This window comes from Silurus aristotelis, assembly GCF_946808225.1.
Source record: "Silurus aristotelis genome assembly, chromosome: 19".
NCBI classification, from domain to species: domain Eukaryota; kingdom Metazoa; phylum Chordata; class Actinopteri; order Siluriformes; family Siluridae; genus Silurus; species Silurus aristotelis.
Window position 1 is genome coordinate 21636392 of NC_139592.1, and position 23431 is coordinate 21659822.

At 37.2% G+C, this 23431-nt stretch overlaps 1 protein-coding gene and 1 long non-coding RNA gene across 3 annotated transcripts in view; both read left to right on the top strand.

Annotated features, from left to right (window-relative positions):
• The first annotated feature begins 2438 nt into the window (after positions 1–2438).
• On the top strand, positions 2439–7076 carry LOC310715319. 2 transcript variants are annotated; one of them, XR_014530296.1, is made up of 4 exons: positions 2439–2620; positions 3026–3077; positions 3882–3927; positions 5014–7076. It is a non-coding gene; the product is annotated as an uncharacterized lncRNA (long non-coding RNA). The 2 variants fall into 2 exon arrangements; XR_014530297.1 differs by lacking the exon at positions 3026–3077 and having other exon boundaries at positions 2537–2620.
• A 14634-nt stretch (positions 7077–21710) lies between these two features.
• vdra (vitamin D receptor a) overlaps positions 21711–23431 on the top strand; it is a 58221-nt gene continuing 56500 nt past the window's right edge. The window contains exon 1 of the mRNA XM_083521329.1: positions 21711–22050. Within this exon, the coding sequence (XP_083377455.1) occupies positions 22020–22050 (31 nt within the window). The 5' untranslated portion in view covers positions 21711–22019. The remainder of the gene's footprint in view (positions 22051–23431) is intronic.

Here is a 23431-nt window from a genome sequence, read left to right on the forward strand (position 1 = left end):
TGGGAACTTTGGATGCCAGGTGGGAACACATCATACATTGAACACCAAAAGTTAAAATGTAATAATAGCAAAAAATGAAATAAAATAGTAATAATAATTTGAATAAATTATAATAATAAATAGTCACTGAGTGTGAGAATTGTTTTATTCATATGTTTGTTTGAAAGTTAAATGCTTAGTGAATGGTTGAATCATTTAAAAAAAACTAAACACGCATTTTGTGATGCAGACACACAGGGCTGGGACAAAAGGACAGGAAATAGCTCATTAAAAAACCTTGAAGCTATTCAGAAGCACAGAATTAGCACAAAGAATGGGCTAATTCTGCTTCTCTCTTCAATCATTAAAACCTTGTAGGAGTAATCATTTTAACCCTGGCAGGGTTTTATAGAGAAACACTGGGACCAAAATATCAGATAAGTATTTCTCTACAGATGGTAAATCACAGTACAGTACAGTAATGGGATATTGTCACATGATGTATTGAAGCATTTCTAAATTTATTTTAATCTTAATAACCAAAGATCGACACAGAATACATCAGAATTATATAAAGTATATATTTGGCAACAGTAAAATCACAGAGAAGAAATCAACAAAAAAAATCTAATACATACTAATGCACAAAACACAAACAATTTATATATCATTTATCATAATATATACATTTGTGGCATTTAGCAGACGCCCTTATCCAGAGCGACGTACAAAAGTGCTTTAAATCTCTAGTAATTAATACACTGTATGTATATATACATTATTTAACACTTAAGCAATAGAATTATTGTAAATATTTAATAAATAAAATGTTACTTTCCCATTTTTCCCAGTATTCCCAAGTAACCCATTTATATTTTCCATATATCCCAAAATAAATCCAGACACAGCAACAAGTCTTTTTTAAACATTTTATTCCACATCTAATCCCCATTTGCTCCTATATTCTGGAAAGATTTTCCACTCGATTTTGGATTATACATTTTAAATTTGTGTGAGATTTTTTCATTCACAAGTGCGTTAGTAAAGTCGGGTACTGATGCAGGATAATGGGACGAGGCCTAAGGTGCAGCCATCTACAAAGTAGTTCCAGATCTTCACTGGATCGCATGCAAAAGATTATCCTATTTTGAATCAGATATTATGATCAGTGCAACATATCACACCCTTACTGTGTTTTACATTGCATGAACAGAGCTGTATACGGACCAGTAAAGTCCTGTAAAGATTTTTGGAAATGGAAATGTCGGAAATGTCAAAATCCACATGTCCGTATATCCAATTCTGTACCATTTTGGATGTATGTCACTGACATAAACGTCCTTGTTATAACCATTAGGTGCCATGATAGATAATCTTCTAAGGGTAATTTTTTTCACACCCAAGAGAAAATAGCATTTCTCCCCTGTAGCTCTTTCATGCCAGGCTTAACCCAAAACTTTTACCCAGTTCCACATGTTTTAGCTCATCCCAAAATCTTAACAGCTATTGGACCAGCGTATGCATTTGCTTTTATTTCATTGGTTGGGCTTATAGTTCAGCCCACCCACACCCCAGAAATGTGGGCCTGCTGTGGTATACCTTACAGGTATAAATACCAATATCAAAATATTAAAATGAACAATACAATACGGAATAAAAAACAATATATATATTCACAAAATTGTAATAATACTAAACTTAGGTACATGAAATTAGAGTTGAATAAATAAACTCTTGTCCGACTCCCATATCACCCTGTGCCATCACACGGAAATGAGTATAGACTGCTTCCAGTTTTTCTGTAGCTCCTGAAACAGAGCTGAGAGTCTTGGGGTTTTGTCTGGAGGCGTTTTAACAACCCTCACCCGCCTCCCATCAGTTATGCCGTCTTCTTCATCAGACATTAAATCAAGAGTTGCTGAGTTCCAGATATGTTTTTTCTACATCTGTCTGGAGGACTTTACATCTGGATTGATTCTGGATTCATTATAAAGGAGTAGAAAGCAACATTTACAACATTTAGTACATTCCTGAACGTACTCTTTTTGTTTCTGTTTGACTTCGGCCAAAGCTTTAACTGACTCCTTCAGCTCTGCTTTGTCAGGCTGCTAAATGTAATATTTCCCCCTCAGGGTTTCATAATGTGTCTTGCAGGATGCTGAACAGAACAAAAATATATTATTAACATTAAATGTGTAATCCAGTGTCTTAAAATGTATTTCATAAAATGTAAAATACCTTTGAAACCTTTTACTTTTGGGGCGAGATGGAAAGACAATCTGTAAATAAATTAATATTTTGTGGGGTTGTCATAAACACTATTAACATATGAGAGGCAGCCAGCAACCATCACATATTGCTATCTTTGATCAGCTTTTTGCCATCAGACATCAGTATGTCCACTGACTTGAGTTACATGGCTGTTTATGGACACTGTTTATGTTTTTTTGTAACCTGGCTCTGTTTTTGCCTGTAAACATCCGACAAACTTGAATTTAGAACAGCGAAAAGAACAAGGTCCCACCGAGATTCGAACTCGGATCGCTGGATTCAAAGTCCAGAGTGCTAACCATTACACCATGGGACCGCCTGGAACACGTGCAGCATAAAGGGGGTATAAAATGTCTATACCAGTAGCCCGGTAATTTCTTATATTGTTATTATTATTGTTATTTATTGGCATAAATATACATGTACGCCATTTTGCACAAGCGAATCACAGCAGCATATTAGGCTAGGGCTAAATACCAAATCGCCGCACACGCCCAATATAGCTGCCCTACACTATGTAGCATTTCAGGATTAGGACTAAACCTAGTGATGCACGCAACATGTAGCGCTGAAAAAGGCACGGATTATACGTTTTATAGTAGTTTCATTCAATGCCTTTTTCTAAACGCTAAATTAGCCTATGTATTGCTAACTTACTTGGTCTAATCCTGAACCGCTAACTAGTGCATTTGTAGTGCACTAGGTGTAGGCTGATTTCATAGCCATGCAGTGCAGGATTTTTTGGGATTGAGCCTTTTTTTGTCGCACCCTACAGGCGGAAACTGGGATTACAGCCAACGTGGCGGATTTTTTAAACATGGAAATATGTATTTACTCACATGTTTTAAAACGCAAAATTCCTGAGCTCAAGAGTACTGTACAGTACAGAAAACGCTCCTGTATATGAAATTAGTCTCACAAGTGTGACTGGTTGGAAACACACTTCTAGGTCTGGTTGGAAACAGAGATACATGGATGTTCCTTTTGTTTATACACAACAGACTAGGTCATGTAACAGTAATCATTTCAATCAGACTGTCACCTCAGGCAATAACAGAAGGTTTTGGATGAATTCATTACATCACTCGTTTCTGATTATATCTGGAGAACAAACAAATGTATTATATACATGTAGGTTGGATGGTAAAAGGTTTCCTGAACCAACATGACCACATGTACTTCCGTCTGGCCATTTCGTTGGAACCGCCTTCACCATAAAAAAAACAATGGAATGGCCTGCCCAGTCACTGCACTTAAATCCTAATGAACTGCTCTGGGATGAACTAGATCACAAAAAAGAAATCTTCAACTAGTAAACTTGTGTACGCTAGGCAAGTTTTACAAGAGGCACGACCAAGTATTTCAGCTGAATGTTTGGGGAAACAAATTTTCCAGATGCAGAGAGTGTTTAAAGCTGTCGTTCATGCGAAAGGAGAATTTTGCAATGAACGTAAAGCATTTATACATTTGTTTGGTCAAAATAAATGTTCATACTATTAAATAACATTAATGACCTAGTAACGAATATAACATGCACGTTTCCACACCTTTTGACAAGCTCTGTACATGGAAATTATATTTTTCCAATGGACGTGCAATAACCACATGTGTATATCTTCTATTGCCACTAGAGGGAGTTGTTCTCCCAAGTCTACCTGCAGGACCTGCCTCTCTTCTGTAAGTGCAAAAAGCACGTATATATATTTTTCTACTATTTCACTTTTTATCCGAGAAAAACAAATTTCGTTTCGATCAGCTGCTTGTTTAGTGCATAACGTTTCTTTTGTCCCGGACCAGTGAAGGCAGTGTACCGAATTACTTGCCCAAAGTCCTTTAATTCCCACAGCTGGATTTCTGACTCAGAGTTTTTGAGAACTAATTCTAGACCCCTGTATTCTGTAGAAAGAATATTTGAAGCTCATCATCTTCTTCTTCTTCTGTACGAAAGCAAGTTGTTCTCTGATGACCATTTATTATTTTTTTATTATTAAACCTGCTCTGTAGGATTGTCGTAAATGTAAATTAATGCATCAATCAGTCATAATTTTGGATAATCAGAGTTAATTGCACAGCATTAATAGATGACCTTGAGCTGAGCTGAGATTGAGCTGAGCCATGTGTGCAAAGCTTTTTTCCAAAATTGCAGATGCATGTCTTTATTCTGGTTTATATATTGTTTATATATATATATATATATATATATATATATATATATATATATATATATATATATATATATATATATATGTTTAGTATTAATTATTACAAAAACCTGCTACAAAGCAGCACTTCGCAAGCTTCAAGTTTAATATTAATTCAATTTCAAAATTACCTTTCAAAATGGAATTTACAATATCATTATGCAGTAGATCTCCTTTGCCTCATTCCCCTGAGACCCTTATTTAAAATTTATGGGTAAGAAATTTGTATTAATCCAAGCTGGACCAATTCTTTGCCACATTTGCTCAAAATTCGACACAATAAATAGTTTTGAACTGAATACATTATGTACCTACTTTGTTGTTGTAATTTACTTTACAGCCACCAGGGGTCTCCAAAACACGTCGAAACATCACGTTCACTTTTATGGGTACTGTTACGTGATTGTAATACTTTTCTTTTAAATCTCATATTTTGTTTGCATATGTTTGGACATAGTTGTTTCTTTCCAAAGCCACCCTTTTTGTTTCTTTCATTGTCTTTCATTGTATTTTCTCAGAAGTCTTTAATCTTCCTTATCTCTTGATCTGAATGGATTCAAAGCCTTTCCCAGGAACATTATGTGTGATGCCGGAATACACCCTGGACGTGACAACAGCAATTCACATAGCTTCACACACACACACACACACACACACACACGGGCTTGGGGCAATTTAGAGTACTTGTGGGGAGTATTTGTTGGAAGATGGAAGGAAACTCGAGATCCTGGGAAACCACAAGAACATGGGGAGAACATGCAAAGCTACACATAGACAAGACTCACACTGATGTTATATGTAAATGTTACATTTCTATTAATTCTGTATATCAATATGACAGGATGGCATGTTGGGGGTTTTATTTTTGCATTTACATAATGTTGTCTTTGTGAGTACAGTCCCCATCACAAGCAGCAGAGGGCTCAACAAACAACAAAACAGCTCCTTTAGTTACAAACTCGTCCCTGAAAACTCACACTATCAAACCTTGATGCTCAATGCACCCATTCTTTTTGAGGATTCGTTTCCCCAGACCTTTTCACTGGCATTTAATTCTGCCAGGAACATTTACCTGAGCTTAATATCTCTAGCATGGCCTTTCCAAACACAAACCAAAAAAAAAAAAACAAAAAAAAACACCACCACAACTCTTACACAACAACTTGCTGGCATGTATGTATATATATGGAACAAAATTTTAACTACAGATGCCACTGCTATTTGTGTGTGTTTAAATCCAAAGCACTTCTTTCTACACTTAAAACACACAAGTCTTTGGTCTAAAAAAAAAAAAAAAAATCACCCCATCAGTAGGCTATGGGCAAACAAATAAATTACCCTGGCTGGCAGTTTGGTACAGTGTGCCGACTGTCTGCCCAGAATCCCAGCACTGTCCGAGGGAGCGCAATGCAAACAGAAAAGCTTTGCCGGTTCCAGTGTGGCTTCAGTTCTGGCAAGTCGGACATTTCCAACATATTCCAGCCAAATGCACCACAGTGTCCAGTTTAGCTTAGTAATTTTCTACTCCATTGATGCGGTTCACTTCGGATGCCATAACATTGCCACCCAGGCATCATCCAACCATCGTCTCTCAGAAAGAACATTAAAGGCCACAACAGGCCAGATTTATAAAGACAACAATAGTATTTGGTGCTTTAATACAAAATGTGCTTCCAATTTTACATTCTAATTCTCATCAGACACTTGCAATTCTCAATATTACTGTCATAAAAAAAAAAAAAAATGCCTACGATCAATTCTGAGGCATAATCTCGCCCATCCTATCAAAACAAAGGTGATCCAAAAGCCTAGAGGGTGCCGTCATACTTGATCCTGCAACTCTTGTATGGACTAACCAAATGTGCAGGGGTTGGGGTCAGACCTGATCTGTACCTTACCAGGATAGAGTGAAATGAAATGAAAAACTCAAGGGTTTTCAGTTACAGGTAATCCAGCTCCTCTTGTATTGTATTGGTGGAGTCCAATCTAAAGTCCAGGGGATTGAGTCAAACCTAATCCAGTATCTTTTACCAGGACATCAGGGCTGGAACCAGACAAGAATCAGCTTCAGCTCCTCCATCCAGGACAGAGTTGATCCAAAGGGACAGTGCGTGGGCTTGGATGTGATCCAGCTCCTCCTACATTATGTGGAGTAAAACAATCAGGTCGGTGGAGACAATTCAATATTAGACGAGTGGATCAGACTAGGCTAAGGGCTGGGGTTATTAAAGGAATTGTGTCAGATCCAGTTCCACTGCTTGGACTTTTGATGCTGCCAAATATATGCTTGAAATATTTTTGCCTCCATTAATGGCTCACCCACTCCACCTCCCAGCTGGAACTAAAGAAGCGTACTAATTATATTTTACATGGCAAAAACCCTCTCCCTCTGACAAGCACTACAGAGACTTAAAATGAATGTCTTTCACTCAAGGCTCTTATTTATTTATTTATTTTCTTCTCATGTTTATTGCAAAATATAATCATAGTATCTAATTTGCACACGATCTCCATAAATCTGTAACAACTACAGTTGATGCCTAGTCACCCACCTCCCAGATACCCCCAAGGGTAAGACACATTTGGCATGATATTAAATTACATATTAAAAACTGTGAAAAATGCTGTCATGTTACATTTTTTATTTGCTTTGTTTCAAGCTACTGTTCACAATTGTTACGTTCTCTATATAGGCCCCGCCCCAAGCTAAACCGCTTGGCTCTGCCTCGTTTCCTATTGCCTCATATACATTGTATGATTTTGGGCCGTCAACAATATAGGGTTCCTAAACAGTGGGCCTACGTCATACTCTAAGAGTAAGTCTCAAAGTTTTGCTTCCAAAGATTCGAAAGATAAGTTTCTATCAGTGTCAGTAATTCTGACTAGTCAATAAACATGCAGCGTGACATGACATACTGATGAACACAACATGGCGCTAAATCTTGATTGAAAAGAGCTAAAAGGTAAACATGAATGTAATCTCGGCTTACTATTATGTATGCTTACCTCAAACTAACTTTGCAAAATCTGGCATCCCAAGTTTTTCCCTAGCCATGACTCTGTCTATATTTTTATCCTCCACCACCTCCTCTGCTTTTTTGCAGTACACATATAAACCACAATTGCCAAAGCATGATTCATAATGTTCTATTAGTTTACCACAAGCACATGCTGATTATGTTTGAATTATTTCATACCAACTTGCATCCTGGCGTACGATTCAATAGGTAACATCGTCGTACAGTCTACATACATACGTTTTCTAGATCCGTGTCGCACATCGTGTTTGGTAATGATCTTATAGGATTGTTAAAACTGCCTGAAAAAGGTGTAAAAAGGCAAGGATTTCATTATTCTTATGCTTCAGATGAAGCTGCGGGGATTGTTAAGGGGAAGATGTTGTCAATTACGTTAAGATGTTGTCAATTGTTGTCCCTCACAGGCAGCGGAGGACATAAAAAAAAGTCAAAAACAACTCCTTTAAAGAGGTTTCCGAGGATTCATTCACTCAGATTTATTAATGACGAATAACAGCCAAAAACAACACCACATACAGAGTTACAAAGCACGTAAAGTTATTAGTGACAAAAAAAATGGATACCTGAGAGTGAGCGTAAAGATAGCACAGGGCATGATAGACATGAAAGAGGGTAACTGAAAGGATAAACAGTCTGTAATCCACCTCAGACACAAAGACAGAGAGACATAGTGTATATATACATAATATATATATATATATATATATATATATATATATATATATATATATATATATATATATATATATATAGAGAGAGAGAGAGAGAGAGAGAGAGAGAGAGAGAGAGAAATGCATGAGGTCAGATTCTGTGCAGAGCTCCAGAGTTGACATAAATAGTGCGACACGGTTTGTTCTTCTACCAAACCTGTTTTAAAAATACAAAAATAAAATAACCAGAACCCACACTGCGTCATCGACTCGGCTTTTCGGCCTTGCATTTCAACCGAGCTTCGAACGAAAAAGGGAGACTGATAGAAGATGAAAAAGACGAAGACAGGGTGTGTCTTGTAATTCAGTGTACAATCTTTTCATGTCATGTTCTCCAGGGCAGCATCGTCCAAGCTGAGAAATGGTGTAATTTTCTAAGTATAGTCCTGGCAGAGGGAACAGATTCTCCAGCCTGCCAGCCTGAACTTGGACAATGTTCCGGAACGGGAAGTTATTATAAGGACAATAAAATCACACACCTCGTGTGATCATGTTTACCAATATGCTGTACTGGTGCGCAAATACGAGACAAAGTAATATCCTGCTTTCTGACCAGCAATGAGCTTATTTAATAATGCTACAGTATATAAATGCTAAATTGTCTAGCTAGCTAATAAAGCAGTTATGGTAAAATTAGAGATCTTTGCTTACGGGGGAAGAAGTAGCTGAAATTTAGTATAAAAAAAATATTTTGAATTTGAGATCACAAAAAAAACCAGATATGAAGGTAACACACTAAACTGCAAAACCTAGCTAGCTAGCATGAATGAGGTTAGGCTAATCAACACTGGGGTATATATAAATTTTTATGTTTTCATATATTCTTCTGTTTGATAATGTGATACAAATAATAGAAGTAAAAACAAAATTTAAATGCCACTCGACAAATAGAAGCTATTGCAATAGTATAAATAACTGGCAACGAAAGTGAGTACACCCTAAGTGAACATCTCAATACTGTGTCCAAAGTGTCAATATTTCATGTGAGCACCATTGTTATCAAGCACTACCTTAATCGTCCTGGGCATGATATTCACCAGAGCTGCACAGATCGTTGCCGGGATCCTTTTCCACACCTCGATAATGACATCACAGAGCTACTGGATGTTAGACACATCGCACTTCTCCACCTTCCGCTTGAGGATGTTCCACAGGTGCTCAATATGGTTCAGGTCTGGAGACATACTTGGCCACTCCATCGCCTTCATCTTCATCTTCAGCACTGACAAGCGAACCTTACAACCTGTTACAACAAATCAGTGCTGTCTGTTTTTTTGAAGCAGCTTTTGCACCTGACGCACAGCACGAGATGGACCCTTGCGAGGTCTGTTCCTAGTGGAACCCTTAATAAACCTTCGTATGACCCTGGGCACTGTACTGTAAATCAGTTTCAGGGTGTTACAGATCTTCTTATAGCCTCGTTCATCTTTATGGAGAGCAACAATTTTAATTCTCAAATCCTCAGACGGTCTTTGCCATGAGGTGCCATGAACATCCAGTGGTCAGTATGAGAGAATTGGACTCAAAGCACCAAATTGCTTTAATACAAGATACACAAATTTGTATGGTTCTGTCAAGCAGACAAAAACATAACCATGATGAATAGGACATGTGGCTTTGCATGGTTACACGATGTACAGCTGTTATCGCTTAGGGTGTACGCACTTTTCTTGACAGTTATTTAGACAATAATGGCTACATGTTGAGTTATTTTTAGAGGACTGTAAATCTGTACTGCTATACGAGCTGCACACTGACTCCTCTAAAATATATTCAAGTTTAATTTCTATAGTATTGTCCCTTGAGAAGAAATACTTAAATGCTTGCTAAAAAAAAAAGACATTTTATTTATATATAATTGCAGGGGACCTTATACTTTTTTAATCCATTTATGGTTATGTGTCATGTTTCACTCTTTTCAACTCACTCGTGATGCCAAAGCGTGGCTTACATGTCATGTTAGCGATAAGCCGAGAAAATGACGGGGTAGGGAAAAATCAACAGTGGAGTATTCAATACTATCATTATACAATCCAGTTAAATATATTTCTGAACATATCCCAGCTTTGCAGGAAGCCAGGGTTGAATGTTTATCAGTATTATAGAACTCCTGCAGTATTCAAAGGTTTTGAGGGTCTTGGCTTGGCAGCGCTCAGGCCTTGAAATTTCAACCCTCAGATCAATAAGCCTGAAAAACCTCAACTGCTGAGGCATCACTGCTCATGCAGCTAAAATGAAAATAAAGTAATGACTTGTGTCTGTTTTTTTTTTTTTTTGTTTGTTTTTTTATCCCAGCCTGACCTCAGCCTCCTGATTCGAGCATGGAAAGCATTCAAGATAACCCCGCATACGAATGTGTTTAAAAAATGCGTTCACCTTTGAAACACAGGCACTCAGCGATCATGTGCAGGAATTAACCAGAGAATCATATAGGCTGGTCACTCAGGCCTCGGTAAAACTCACTGTGTGTACCGCACTTTATTAGCGGTGCTGACCTTTCGTCTACATGCCCATGAACCCATGACTGACTTGGCCACGTACCAAACGAAGCAGCAATCTCAGGGCGTGCTACGTTTATAGATATCACACCATGATAGCTCAGCTAAGTTCAGGAATGTGACTACAGCAGATCATTTTAAAGCTATAATAGTCGGCGGGATCCCTGCTGTCAGCGGTACCGTCAGGCAAATCCTGCAAATGAATACGTGCATTCCATTATCCTTTATGAATCATTGTCTTGTTTTCAGCTCAACACTTGATCAAAGTTGCTTTCGGCTTTCTTGAATCCGGTACTAAGCGTAGCTCGGAGAACACAGTCTAACGGATTATCCTCTGAGTCTAAAACCCCCAGGAGGTCAGTTAAGGGGAAAGATTGAAACTGGATTTTTGCAGAACTTTTTATGTATATAACAAGCTTGCCGATACACAAATATGTGCCTGAAGCTCTGGACCTGTAAGAATATCTAAACAAGTGTGGCCAAAAGACTAACACAAGCCACATGTGATACATTCCAGCTTTCATTCACTCATCCTTAGTGACTGCCTGGTCAGGATTGTGTTATGTTATATACCGAATTTCCTGAGTTAAGATGGAGATGCGTTTTGATGACCCCATTGTAAATTTGTTAATAATTTAACAAAATTAAGTACGTAATTTAGCAAAACCAAGCAATTTACAGTACCATACTGTATAGCACAGTTAAAGATGTACACAGAACGATGTCTTTTGGCACACTGACTTAAGAAGGTCAGTGCTCCCTGTGACTGTGCATGCAGCCTTGTGCTGGCATCTGTTGGTGTGTTACAAAACTAGTCTTGAACCTTTTTGATACCACCTCGTATATCTATGTGGCAGCGGGCGCTTGGACAAGCCCTGGTTCCAGAGTGGAGGGCGGAGCATATGCTGCTACGTTTGCTACGTTTGCTACGTTTGCTACGTTTGCATATTCTGGAAAAGAGAGCCAATCATTTTTTTTAAAAGTATCTCAGCTAGTTAAATAGTACAGTTCTCAGTACAAAATCTATAGAAATCGAGCAAACCTTTTTCAGATTAGGCCACACCCACATAACAGGTATCCGAATAAAGGCATCATTAAAACATTGTCGCTTTATTTAAGATTCTCAAATGATGTGGTTTTAAAGAATTTCCTAAACAAAGGCTATGAGATGCTGTTTTTTGAGTAGTCAAATGTTCCAGTCTGACTTCATTAGCAAGGCATTTCCAAGGACACACAACTGATTCTCTCTGAATGCTTTTTACAGTTTTTTGATTATTCTTTGTTGTGGGTGAATTTTGAAAGAGATAAGTGGTTTCTGCAATACCTGGACCAGCACATCTTGCACCAACACCCACAGCACTTAGTTTTTTTTTATTCTGCTGTTTGATGTGGCTTTACCACCTTGAGGAGAACCACGTGATCTTGATGCACACATTACGACACCATCTCTTCTAAGCACACCTGAGAGATATCATGAGAGATAACATGAAGCAGCCTGTCATACCTTTATTTATTTTTTTTATTATTCATAGCTGGAGAAGCAAGTAACACCAAACTTTTTTTTTTTATCTTCTCGCATTATTTTGTCACTTTTACACGTTTTGTTTCCCAGCTGTTCAGCTAGATGCGATTTCACAGCATGAAATACAGTACAGTACGTTTTTGTATTCCACTAGCTGTGTTAGTTTTTATTTTTATAGCCCAATCTCACAGGTATGCTTTTATAAAAGCACTAATGGACAGAATATGCATGTGATCAGCCAAATTCCTAGTTTTTCATGGAGCTTACAAAAAGATTTGGCCAGTGATTTGGTTCCACAGAGAAACGGTTTTATAATGCTTTTTTCGACACAAAATGGCGGCTTTGCGATCATTTCTCAGCTATTATTTTGCACTGTTATGGACTTCCTTTCTGACTTCTCCTCTGTCACTCTCTCCTTCTCTCTCTCTCTCTCTCTCTCTCTCTCTTGCCTTTTCCCAACCCAACATTCCAGCTCGAATGCTTGCACCTTGACCCCTTTCCACACTGTTTGTGAGGAGTGCTTCTGGCCGGCATGCTGTCTTGCATATCGTCACAATGAGGCCTGTGCAGGGTGTGTGTGTGTGTGTGTGTGTGTGTGTGTGTGTGTGTGTGTGTGTGTGTGTGTGTGTGTGTGTGTGTGTGTAAAAGAGAGAGAGAGAGAGAGAGAGAGAGAGAGAGAGAGAGAGAAAGAGAGAGAGAGATAGACGTGGCCATTTCGTTAGTGACGTTGTGAAACACACAGCATTGATCAGAAGCTGCAGAGTGATGAGACCCCATCTCGGGCCTTCCCTCCCTCCCTCCTTCTTTTGTTAATGCTCCTCTCCTTCCTTCAGTCCTCCTTTTCTCTTCGCCCTAATTTTTTTCATCTTTATTACACTGTTGCATCTTGTCCCTTTTTTCACACTTTTATAATGACATCATTTTCGACCTATTCTTTTCCTAGGCCTCAGAGACACCAAGATGACATGGCAGTTTTTGTATTTTCATAGTTTCATACTCTGAGGCCACTTGAAATGACGACATCCTGGAGTCACTGCTGGAGTCACATCCTGGAGTCACTACTACTAAAACAAAGAGCAAATGTGAAATTGTGTACAGTCTCTTCAGGGATGTAACCCAATAGTAATGCACAGGAAAAGCAAGTACACACAAGTAGGAAGCACAATTTTGCATTTTATGCTTTCCTGCTCGCCACAGTTGTAACGAGTGCTTATTGATCACTTTTTTAAGTTGGTTCCTGTTTCATTCCCATTCTGACACTCGATCTGAACATCACCTGAGGCCTGGACCTGTATGTACTGTATCTAAAAAGTGGTGAGGGGAAATTGTAGGTCAAAGGTTAAGATGCTGGATTTCTATAATCAGAATGGTCCTGAGTTTAAACCTCAGCTGCTGGGCCCTTGAGGGAGTCCATCAAACCTTAAAGTGTTTAGGTTTAATAAGTAAATTTGAAAAAGTGCATCTTATAAATGGCATACATAAAAAGGTATTTAATCTAGCAGAATAAACAAAGGCCACATTTGTGATACTTTCGTTCATTCATTCTTAGTAACTGTCTGGTCTTGTTTGTAGTGTTTCATATTTGGCTATTTATGTATTTATTAATATTTCTTTGTGAAAAAAACAATAACATTTGTTAGAAAATACCTCAGGTACTAATTAAATACTATTTGAGTCAGCAATATTTTTAAGCACATATAGAAATTTAATAAAACCTTTTTGGTTTGGGACACACCCACATCTGATTTGATTTAATATACAGATACTGGACAAATACACAGTTTTTTGTTGTAACTGTATTTGTATATGATCAGTTTGTAATTGTACACCAGGCAGCTTTTGCTCAATCTTCTAACCTCCCATTCTGTTTTTTTTCCCCTCAAGTTTTCACACTTCCAATCCATCTTTTATTATTATTTTTATTCCCTAACAATATCTTAAAATCTATGAGAGATGTTTTCACCAGTTTTGCATAAGAACCTTGTGTTATTCCTTGTGTACATCCATTAAAAAGAACAATATTGCTAGCGTTAATGAGAAGAGCATTGTATTTGCATTGTTTTTCTATAAGCGGCTTTGCAGATGAGGTCTAAAAAAAGAACAGAAATCCCAGGAATGTACATCTGAGAGTAACCCTGTTATGTGGGATAGGTTTTTTTTGTATTGGCCTACGCTACGCTATAGAAACTATAGAGTGGTTCAATTGTCTTTCTACTGTATATTAAGTAAATAGGTCAGATGTTTCAATTTGTTTGATTCAGTTGCCTTTGTCTCTGTTGTTATAGAGCCGTTGACTATTGTATCTTGTCTGCTTCTCTGATGTGGACCTCTTCTCTGATGTGGACCTCTTATCTGATTGCGTCTCTCCAGTATTTTTCATCTGACAGTTAGATTTTACAGATGTTTTCCTTTTTTATTACAAGTTGTTGAATAGGGTATGCTCAAAAATGTATTTTATGTCCCAAAAAATGTAGGACAAGTGTTTTAAAAATTTGGTGAAGTGTTCATTAAAACAAAAAACAATACTTACAATACTAATAAAACCTGCAAAATCAACACAATTTCTGCTTATATCAGTTTATCATAACTGCACTTTACCTTAAAAACATAGATTAGCAGTAAAAGTAGAATAGAACAGAGTAAAGTACAATAGAGTATGCTAGAGTAGTAAAAGAGAAGAGCAGTAATAGTAGTATAGAACTGAATAGAGTAGTAGTAGAGTGGAATAGAGTAGCAGTAGTATATTAGAGTACAGTATTCCTAGTGTATAGTAGAATAATTTAGAACAAAGTAGAATAGAGCATGCAAGAGTAGAATAATGTAGAATAGCGTATGATAGAGTAGCACAAATGGAATAGAATAGAATAGAATAGAATAGAATAGAATAGAATAGAATAGAATAGAATAGAATAGAATAGGAGAAGGTTAGAGTAGAGTAAAGAAGAGAAGAATATAATATGTTAGAGTAGTAGTAATGTAGAGTAGAATAAAGTAGAATAATGTAGAATAGAATAAACTATGAGCATGTTAGAGTAGAGTAGGATAGAATAGAATTGAATATGTTAGAGTAAAGAAGTAGTAGTGTAGAGTAAAACAATGAAGAATAGAGTGTTAATGTAGCACAAATAGAATAGAATTGAATAGGAGAATGTTAGAGTAGAATAGAATAGAATAGAATAGAATAGAATAGAATAGAATAGAATAGAATAGAAGAATTTTAGAATATAGTAGAGTAGAATAGAATAGAATATGTTAGAGTAGAGTAGTAATAATGGAGAGTAGAAAAGAGTGGAATAATGTAGAATAGAGTATGTTAGAGTAGCACATAGAATAGAATAGAATAGAATAGAATAGAATAGAATAGAATAGAATAGAATAGAATAGAATATGTTGGAGCAGAGTAGTACTACAGTAATAGCAAATGTTGTCAGAACGACCACAAAATCCATGACTACAACGACTTCACAAGACGCACACAAACCTCACAATAACAAATATGAATAAATATGATCGATATTATTGTATTGTTTATCATCTTTCTAAATATTTATTATTGGGCCTGTGTGCCCATTCTTTCCCTCAAATCTGCTTCACTGAGCAGCTTTGGAATCCTCTCAGTGAGCTACCTTTCTGCACATTAGATTGGATCTTCCGGCAGTCCCATTTATCAGGTTTGTGGCACTCGGCTCCTAGCAATTACACAGAAGTCCTTTGTTTACTCTTTCTTTCAGGGTTTTTTTTTTTTTTTTATCTAACTTTTAAATACCATCTAAATGCCCTTTATTGAGCATGCTACAAGCTTCAGACCCTTAAAGTTCATCGTTATCTAAATGTTTGGCAGTATGCAACTCACTATAAAAATGCATTCATGCGTTCTCGTATGGGTTTATTTTCCCCCAAGACAAGGACATCCATCTGAGATCATTTTCATTTCCAAGTATCACCTGAATTGTTTCTATTCTGGATTTGTTTGTTTTGTTTTTTCCGTTTATTTCAGGAAAACCCGCGTGTGGTTTGACCTTTTAAGTAGCACGTTCTTAATTCTTTACCGATTCCGCCTCATCCGTTGTCATGACGACAGTTCCCTATTTATGTGCGGTTGGATTTGTGAAGGCGTTAGGACTCCGCTGCACTCCGTGCCCTCTGCGTGAATTTCTCACCGCACCTTTGGGTCAACGGTCACGCACCACCTCCTCCTGCTCCAAAAATGCCATTGTTATGATGTACGTGCTCATGTATGAAACTGAAATGAGTTTCTGTTTTGCAAAAAAAATTTACTTTTAGTGAAAGTGAAATTTTTTGTTTTTTAATGAATTTAAAACCAGTTACACTTGAAGAATCCGCGAATCCTGCCACTATTCGAATTCATTCGTCCTCTCGCAGGGTTTTGCATTCTGCACTAATAGAGGACTCCCCAACTGGAAGCATGTAGTGCATTGCGGCAGAGCAGTGAAGAACTGGGTTACGTCAATGGGCACAGGTATAAACAGAAACACACACAAATTTCCATTAGTTAATGAAATTCAGCTGAATTGACACTTCCTGATTGCCAGACTAACAGAGCGGTTTGAAAGCTTTACACAGGAAAACCGCACCAACTCAAACCATCTGCCCATTGTTTTAGAAATCAGAATTGGTCGAGCATGTGGTTAACTTCTCAAGGAATCCTGTTCAAGGTAGAATCTCTGACCAACTTTAACCAGTAGTGGAATGGTACATACGTTTGATGAAATGTACACCCTTCTATACTGCTGATTAGAAGTTCAGTAGCTCAAATCGGAGCTCAACTATGTTGCCACTGCTAACATTTGATTAGGAACACTTCTAAAATATGTAAATGAGATAACTGTATGTCTGCCAAATCTAATGCCACCTGATGGGATTTCCGAGCCACCATGCACACTATAGAGAACTGAACTGAATTGTGAATTTTTACATTTTCAACACATTGCTTATTTGATATAGCAACATACTGACACAATTTGAGTCCTGGCTATACCACCCTTGGGCCCTTGAGCAAGGCCCTTAAGCCCCTGCCCACCCACCGCCCCCCACACCATGGACGGTCCCAAGAAAGGCTGCAAAAGGAGGAGGGTGGGTGTTAAGTTAGCAATCTGACCACGCTACAAAATTGCTACGGACACGGCAAGTAAGCCATCAATCCCTTGCCGCCCAATGGGAGGACAAAGAAAAAAAAACATACCACCCCACGTATAGCTTATATTTTGCTTGTTCTCCTTAGGAGAGCAAACTTTCAGATCCATTGTGTATAATCAATCTATTGTATTGTTTGATATATTTGAAAATGCATGCCAAACACCAAAACAAGTCCAGATATGCCGTATGTGGAAAGTAAAACTTGGAGAAACATAGATTTACTGGCCACTTTATTAGAAACATACCCTGTGTACCCTTTTTTTTGTTTTGTTCAGGGCTTTAAAAAATTCTGCGGAACCTAATGTTGTCTTCTGTTTTAGCATGTCCACCTAACGTTTTGAGCATTCTGACATGCTTTTCCTCTCACCATGGCTGTGAAGAGTGTTTGTTTGAGTTGCCATAGCTTTTCTGTCAACTGGAACCAGTTTGGTCATGCCACTCTGATATAGATTTCTCTGTAACCCTCTCTTTTGGTTTCATTCAAAATATTTTCTGAGGTAATTACAAGTAGTGTACATTTCTATCACAATTTGTTCATCTTTGATGGGCTACATTTAAATTATTGCTGTAATTTTTCTTCTGTTATTTGTTATTGCATTGTGTACAGTTTGGAACTTCATGTTGATGATGGTTGATGTTTCCTGTCAAAAAAGTCACCAAAACTATTAGAGGTGAAGTTGTAATTTCTGTAACATCTAACAACAGACATCTTTGGGACTTCTCACTGGAATGATAAGCTGCTTTGTAGCCTGAGAAAAACTCCCTGAGATGGCATGAGTAAGAAACCTTGAGAGAAACCAGACTCAAAAGGAAACCTCTTCCTTAACAATTTGTTTTGTTTACATTTTTGCTACTGTTCACTTTGTCTCTTTAAAACAGGTTTACTGGCGGAGCTATTTTGTGTTTTGTTCATTGTCTTGCACTGTCCTGTGTGGTCTTGCACTGTCTTGTGTTGTCTTTGCACTGTTTGCACCAGGTTGCACACATGCATTTTATGTGGCGAGGACACTTACTAGTCCTTAGCCCTGTGTTTTCTGTTTCTGTGATTGTTGTTGTATGTAGCATCAGGGTTCTGGAGGAACGTTGTTTCATTTCACTGTGTACTGCGTCAGCTATATATGGATGAAATGACAATAAAAGCTTCTTGACTTGACTTGACTTGATCTGGGAGGCAACGAACCAATCATTTCCGATAAGAACACACAACAAGGGAGGTGGTTAAGGCATTGAGCAAGGCCCTTAACCTTCAGGTGCTCAGTTGTAAGTAAATGTATAACATATGATTGTGGGCAATCAGGTGGATGTGGTGTGAAGCAGAACGGTCTGAAAGTTTACTGAAAGTTTTTTGAAGATCGTTTCCTTCCTTCTTTCCAGTCGATTTATTTCTCAGCTGGTGGAGGATCAGGGCATGGTGCCTGTGTTAATTTCTCTTCAGTGCTTTCCACTCATCAAACACATTCAGTGATAAAGATAGACAATGGCATTTACACAGGGCCCTTTCTATTTCACCCTTCAAGGCTCTGCACTAGTTCTGCAGCACACCTCGCTTCAACGCCCACGTACGCACGGTGTTGGTTTTTCCAGCTGAACGGGAAGGACGGCAGGTCTGAGGACAGAGAGATGGCCAGCGACTGGTGCTTTCTCCACAGACGTGTTAAACACCTTGGTAACACGAACACTCTGCTGCTAACGTAATTTACAGCACCCAGGAGGAGTGACATGGGTAGATTATTTTCATGAGTACAACACGAGACAGCGATATTGGGCAGCAGGTTTTGTGTGTGTGTGTGTGTGTGTGTGTGTGTGTGTGTGTGTGTGTGTGTGTGTATGTGGGCTTGCTATGCACACTACAGACATTCCTGCCTAAGCGAAGAGACAACAATCTTCCTCTGAACTTTAGTCATCACTTCATATCTAGGCATATAAAGTGGCCTAGATTTTAGCACGTGCACACACACACACAAACAAACACACACACACACACACACACACACACACACAAACACACACACACACACACGCACACACACACCTACACTTATGACTTATTACAAGACTGTAGGACAATACGGCAATATTATAAAAATAACTGTAGGACATTTTGTTCTCGTCCCTCAACAATTTGTCTGTCTGACTTTTAAATAAAGAAATAAAATTATTTTCATGCATTTTTTATAAAAACCGGTTTAAAACGATATTTTATCTCATACATAACATTTATTTCTTCCACAAAGTCGACTGTTTCATGTAGGTTTTTATCGCATGTTTCGTTTTTTTCCCACTTAATAATACACGCCACCTCGTTACAGGAAATATTTGGAATATTCCAAATATCCTTTGGTATCCAGATTTTCTTTATGTCATGAGAAAGACAAACATGATGAATTGTGGAGAAATATCCTCACTCGACCAAGCCGAGTCCACCACCACCGTGCTTCTTTCTGCCAGTAAATGTTTCTACAGATCAGAAGTCAATTACAAATTTCAAGGCACATTTTTAGACGGTGCGTAACGTCCTTATGTATCAAATTTCGTCTGTCTGATAATCGTATGCCAAAACCTCAACCTTGTTACTCAGAGGAAAAATCCACCAAATGGTAAATCATTACACAATTGAGCAGATGTTTTGCCATGTATGCTCGCATGGCTATTTTTTTCCAGCCACAAATCCTCACCATTACTGTCATTATAAGCATGGAACACACCCTTTCGAAATGTACCCTCTCTCGCGTCTTTCACATAAATCTCTCATATACACAGGACATCGACTAACATGTCTATACACATGCGCTTGAGGGTTGATGTATACGGAGTGGAAGAAGAAACTCACACCCATACACACACACACACACGTGCACACAGACACATAAATCAGTCACATGCATTAGTAGAAATAGAAAAAAAGAAGAAAACGATTGAATTTTGTGTTCCTGGACAAAGATCACTACAGAGAAGACACACCCTGGACACAGGATGTCATTCAATAGGGGGTCACATTGTTCAGTCATGAGACAAGAAACATCAAACATCAGCCACCATGTCCACACTGTTGCAGAGGGAAAAAACAGTTATGTGAAGATATTTTACAGTTTTACACCATACACCTGTGTAATTATTATACATAGAACATCTGTAATTAGCAATTTTTTGGATTTTATGGAATAAAATGGGTGTATTGATTTTATATGACTCATACTGGATATATATTTTAAGAAACCCAGGCTCTTCATGGTAATGTGACCAATTACACCCCCACATAAGAATGTACAGATAAAATCAAGGCAACCTGTAATTTCATTTATAGCTTTTTCTACTCGGGAAAAATGCCTTTCTGCAATTTTAATGCATTTCTGTTCAAACGTATGAATTCTGAATTTTTTTGAGTGGAACAAATGCGATGCCAGATCCAGATTCTTACATTTTTTTTCTTTTTTTATTAACTATTTAAAAGAAGCAAATTTAGGACTAAAACTGGGTTGCAAACTCATTAATATGCAGACATAAGAATGATCAGCTATTTCTATTTAAAACTGTCTTAGATGTCAGAGTGGCATGAAAAAAAATGATTGAAAAAAAAAAGATGCAATATCATGTGATTTTACAATGTTTTTATCGCCTCTGATTAAAAAATATACTAGTTAAAAATGTTATATTATTACCCATATAATAATACAACCATAAAATAATATATTCCTCGTTATTTTATTTTATTGTTTTTATTTCTAGCTTGTGGGATTTTATTATTATTATTATTATTATTATTATTATTATTATTATTATTATTATTATTATTATTATTATTAATATTATTAATATTATTATGTTTAGTTCATTATATTAAACACAGTAACTCAAGGGCTTGTTAATTAATTAATTTTATATACTTATTATAAATAGGTTTAACAAAAGTAAATAAATATTATAATAATTTCATATAATCATTAAATAAAATGTTATTATTTATTCATATATTAACGTGAATATATGTGCATAGATAGATAGATAGATAGATAGATAGATAGATAGATAGATAGATAGATAGATAGATAGATAGATAGATAGAATAAAAATATATAAATTATAATAATTATGTAAATATAATATAATTTATTTGTCATTTATTATATATATATTGTTTTCCTTCTAATAAATTAGTTAATTATTTTATTAATTTTATTATTATTATTATTATTATTATTAATAATAATATTAATGTTTTTTTTTATTATTATGAATCATATTATCACCAAGTTCATATGGACCTGATTGTTTACCTCTTCTCTGGCAAGCGGATGACGTCACGACACACCCCTGAACGTGTGCGCTGGTATAAGTCAGTGGAGTTTCATTCGGCCAATCAAAGCCGAGCTGTCATAAGGGATGACCAATCATCGACGAGGGGTATTGACAGAGCCCATTTGTGATTGGCTGCCACATTGTGAGGGGGTGTATGTAGCCACGCAGCGCTGCTTGAGCCGAAGGGCGGGGCCATAACCGAGTCGACGATGATGTCCACCTCTCTGTTGGTAGACGAGTAGAGCAGAGGGAGAAGAAGAAAATCACATACATATATCGATTTATATGTAAATGCACCCATTTCGTGTGGAATTAACGTTGAGCTTGAAACCCGGAACGGTGTTTGGATGGTTCGAAAGTCCGCCCGGATCTCCCCTGGTAACGTATGACTTTATTTTATTTTTTTTTGTCTTTTCTTTTTTTTTTCCTGGAGAAACGTTTGAGCAGCTCTGCTACACAGCCAGCCATGCTGACAGACACACAGAACCAGTGGTCCACTCTCACACTTCCACACTCCTCACTAGGGCAGAACCGGACCACGGCTTCTCCATGCCTACTGCCCATGTGTACTCATTAGGGTGCTAGCGCGCGCCTGACGTTGATCTTCACCACACCGCTGCCTTCCTTCTCTTCATTCCTTCTCTTCCTCCCTTCCTTCCCTCTGCAACTAAATACACCAGGAAAACTTATTCTAGATTTTTAGCAGCTTTTTATCACGACATCAAAAGTCGTGATGATCTAAAAAAAATAAATAAAAAAAAAGTGGTTTGTTATCTCCAAGTTCTGTGTGTGTGTGTGTGTGTGTGTGTGGTTTGGTGATGCGTTGAGCTTCAATCTTCATGAAATAAATGTGTTTGGGAAAACTTTTTGCAGAGTTGCCTGGATGCATTTTGGCAAGCAGGAGGAGCTGCAGGTAGGAGAGAGAGAGAGAGAGAGAGAGAGAGAGAGAGAGAGAGAGAGAGAGAGAAGGGCAGGAAGGCATGAGGACGAGAGGAGAGGAGAGGTGCAGCCGTAATTCTGCGGGGCTTCATCGTAAACAGATTCCCAATCCCTTTCCTAAGTGCACTCAGCGTGGTGTGAAGTCATTTTCTGGACACCCTCGAAGTAGTGCACTTGACGTCCTCTAATGAGCGATTTGGAACTGCGCCAGATTGGCTGCACGTGTTGCCTTAGAAAATTTTTATATATAAAAAATAATTATTCCGAGTAAAATTCATTAAAACATTTTTTGGGTAAATAATAATAAAATAATAATATTAATAATGTTTTTTATTTTTATTATTATTATTTTTATTTAAGTACCCAAAAAAAGAAAGTGGACTGCATGAATGAATAAAATATTTGACAAAAAATAAATTGAAAAAAAAAAAAAAATTAAGTTCTTTTTCCCCAAGCTGTTTAAATCTAAATGACTTTCTTTACATGGCCATAGCAATTTTATTTATTTATATGTTTGTTTGTTTGTTTGTTTGTTTGTTTGTTTGTTTATCTTTAATGCAAAAAAGAGTCACTGTCATTTTTATAATGCTCAAACCTATGTATAAAACCCATATCAATTGTTATGAAAAGGATACTGAATTCTTTACTTTATTTTTTCCCCTTTTTTTAATTTTTTTTTAAAAATGTTTTATTTATTTTTTACACGGTAAGCAAAAGAAAAGTGGAGAACTGAGTTTGTGGCCTTGATTTCACGTTATGGTTCACGTGTTGGCTATAAAGCTGCAATAAATGTGTAGTTACACATTAATTACACATGATT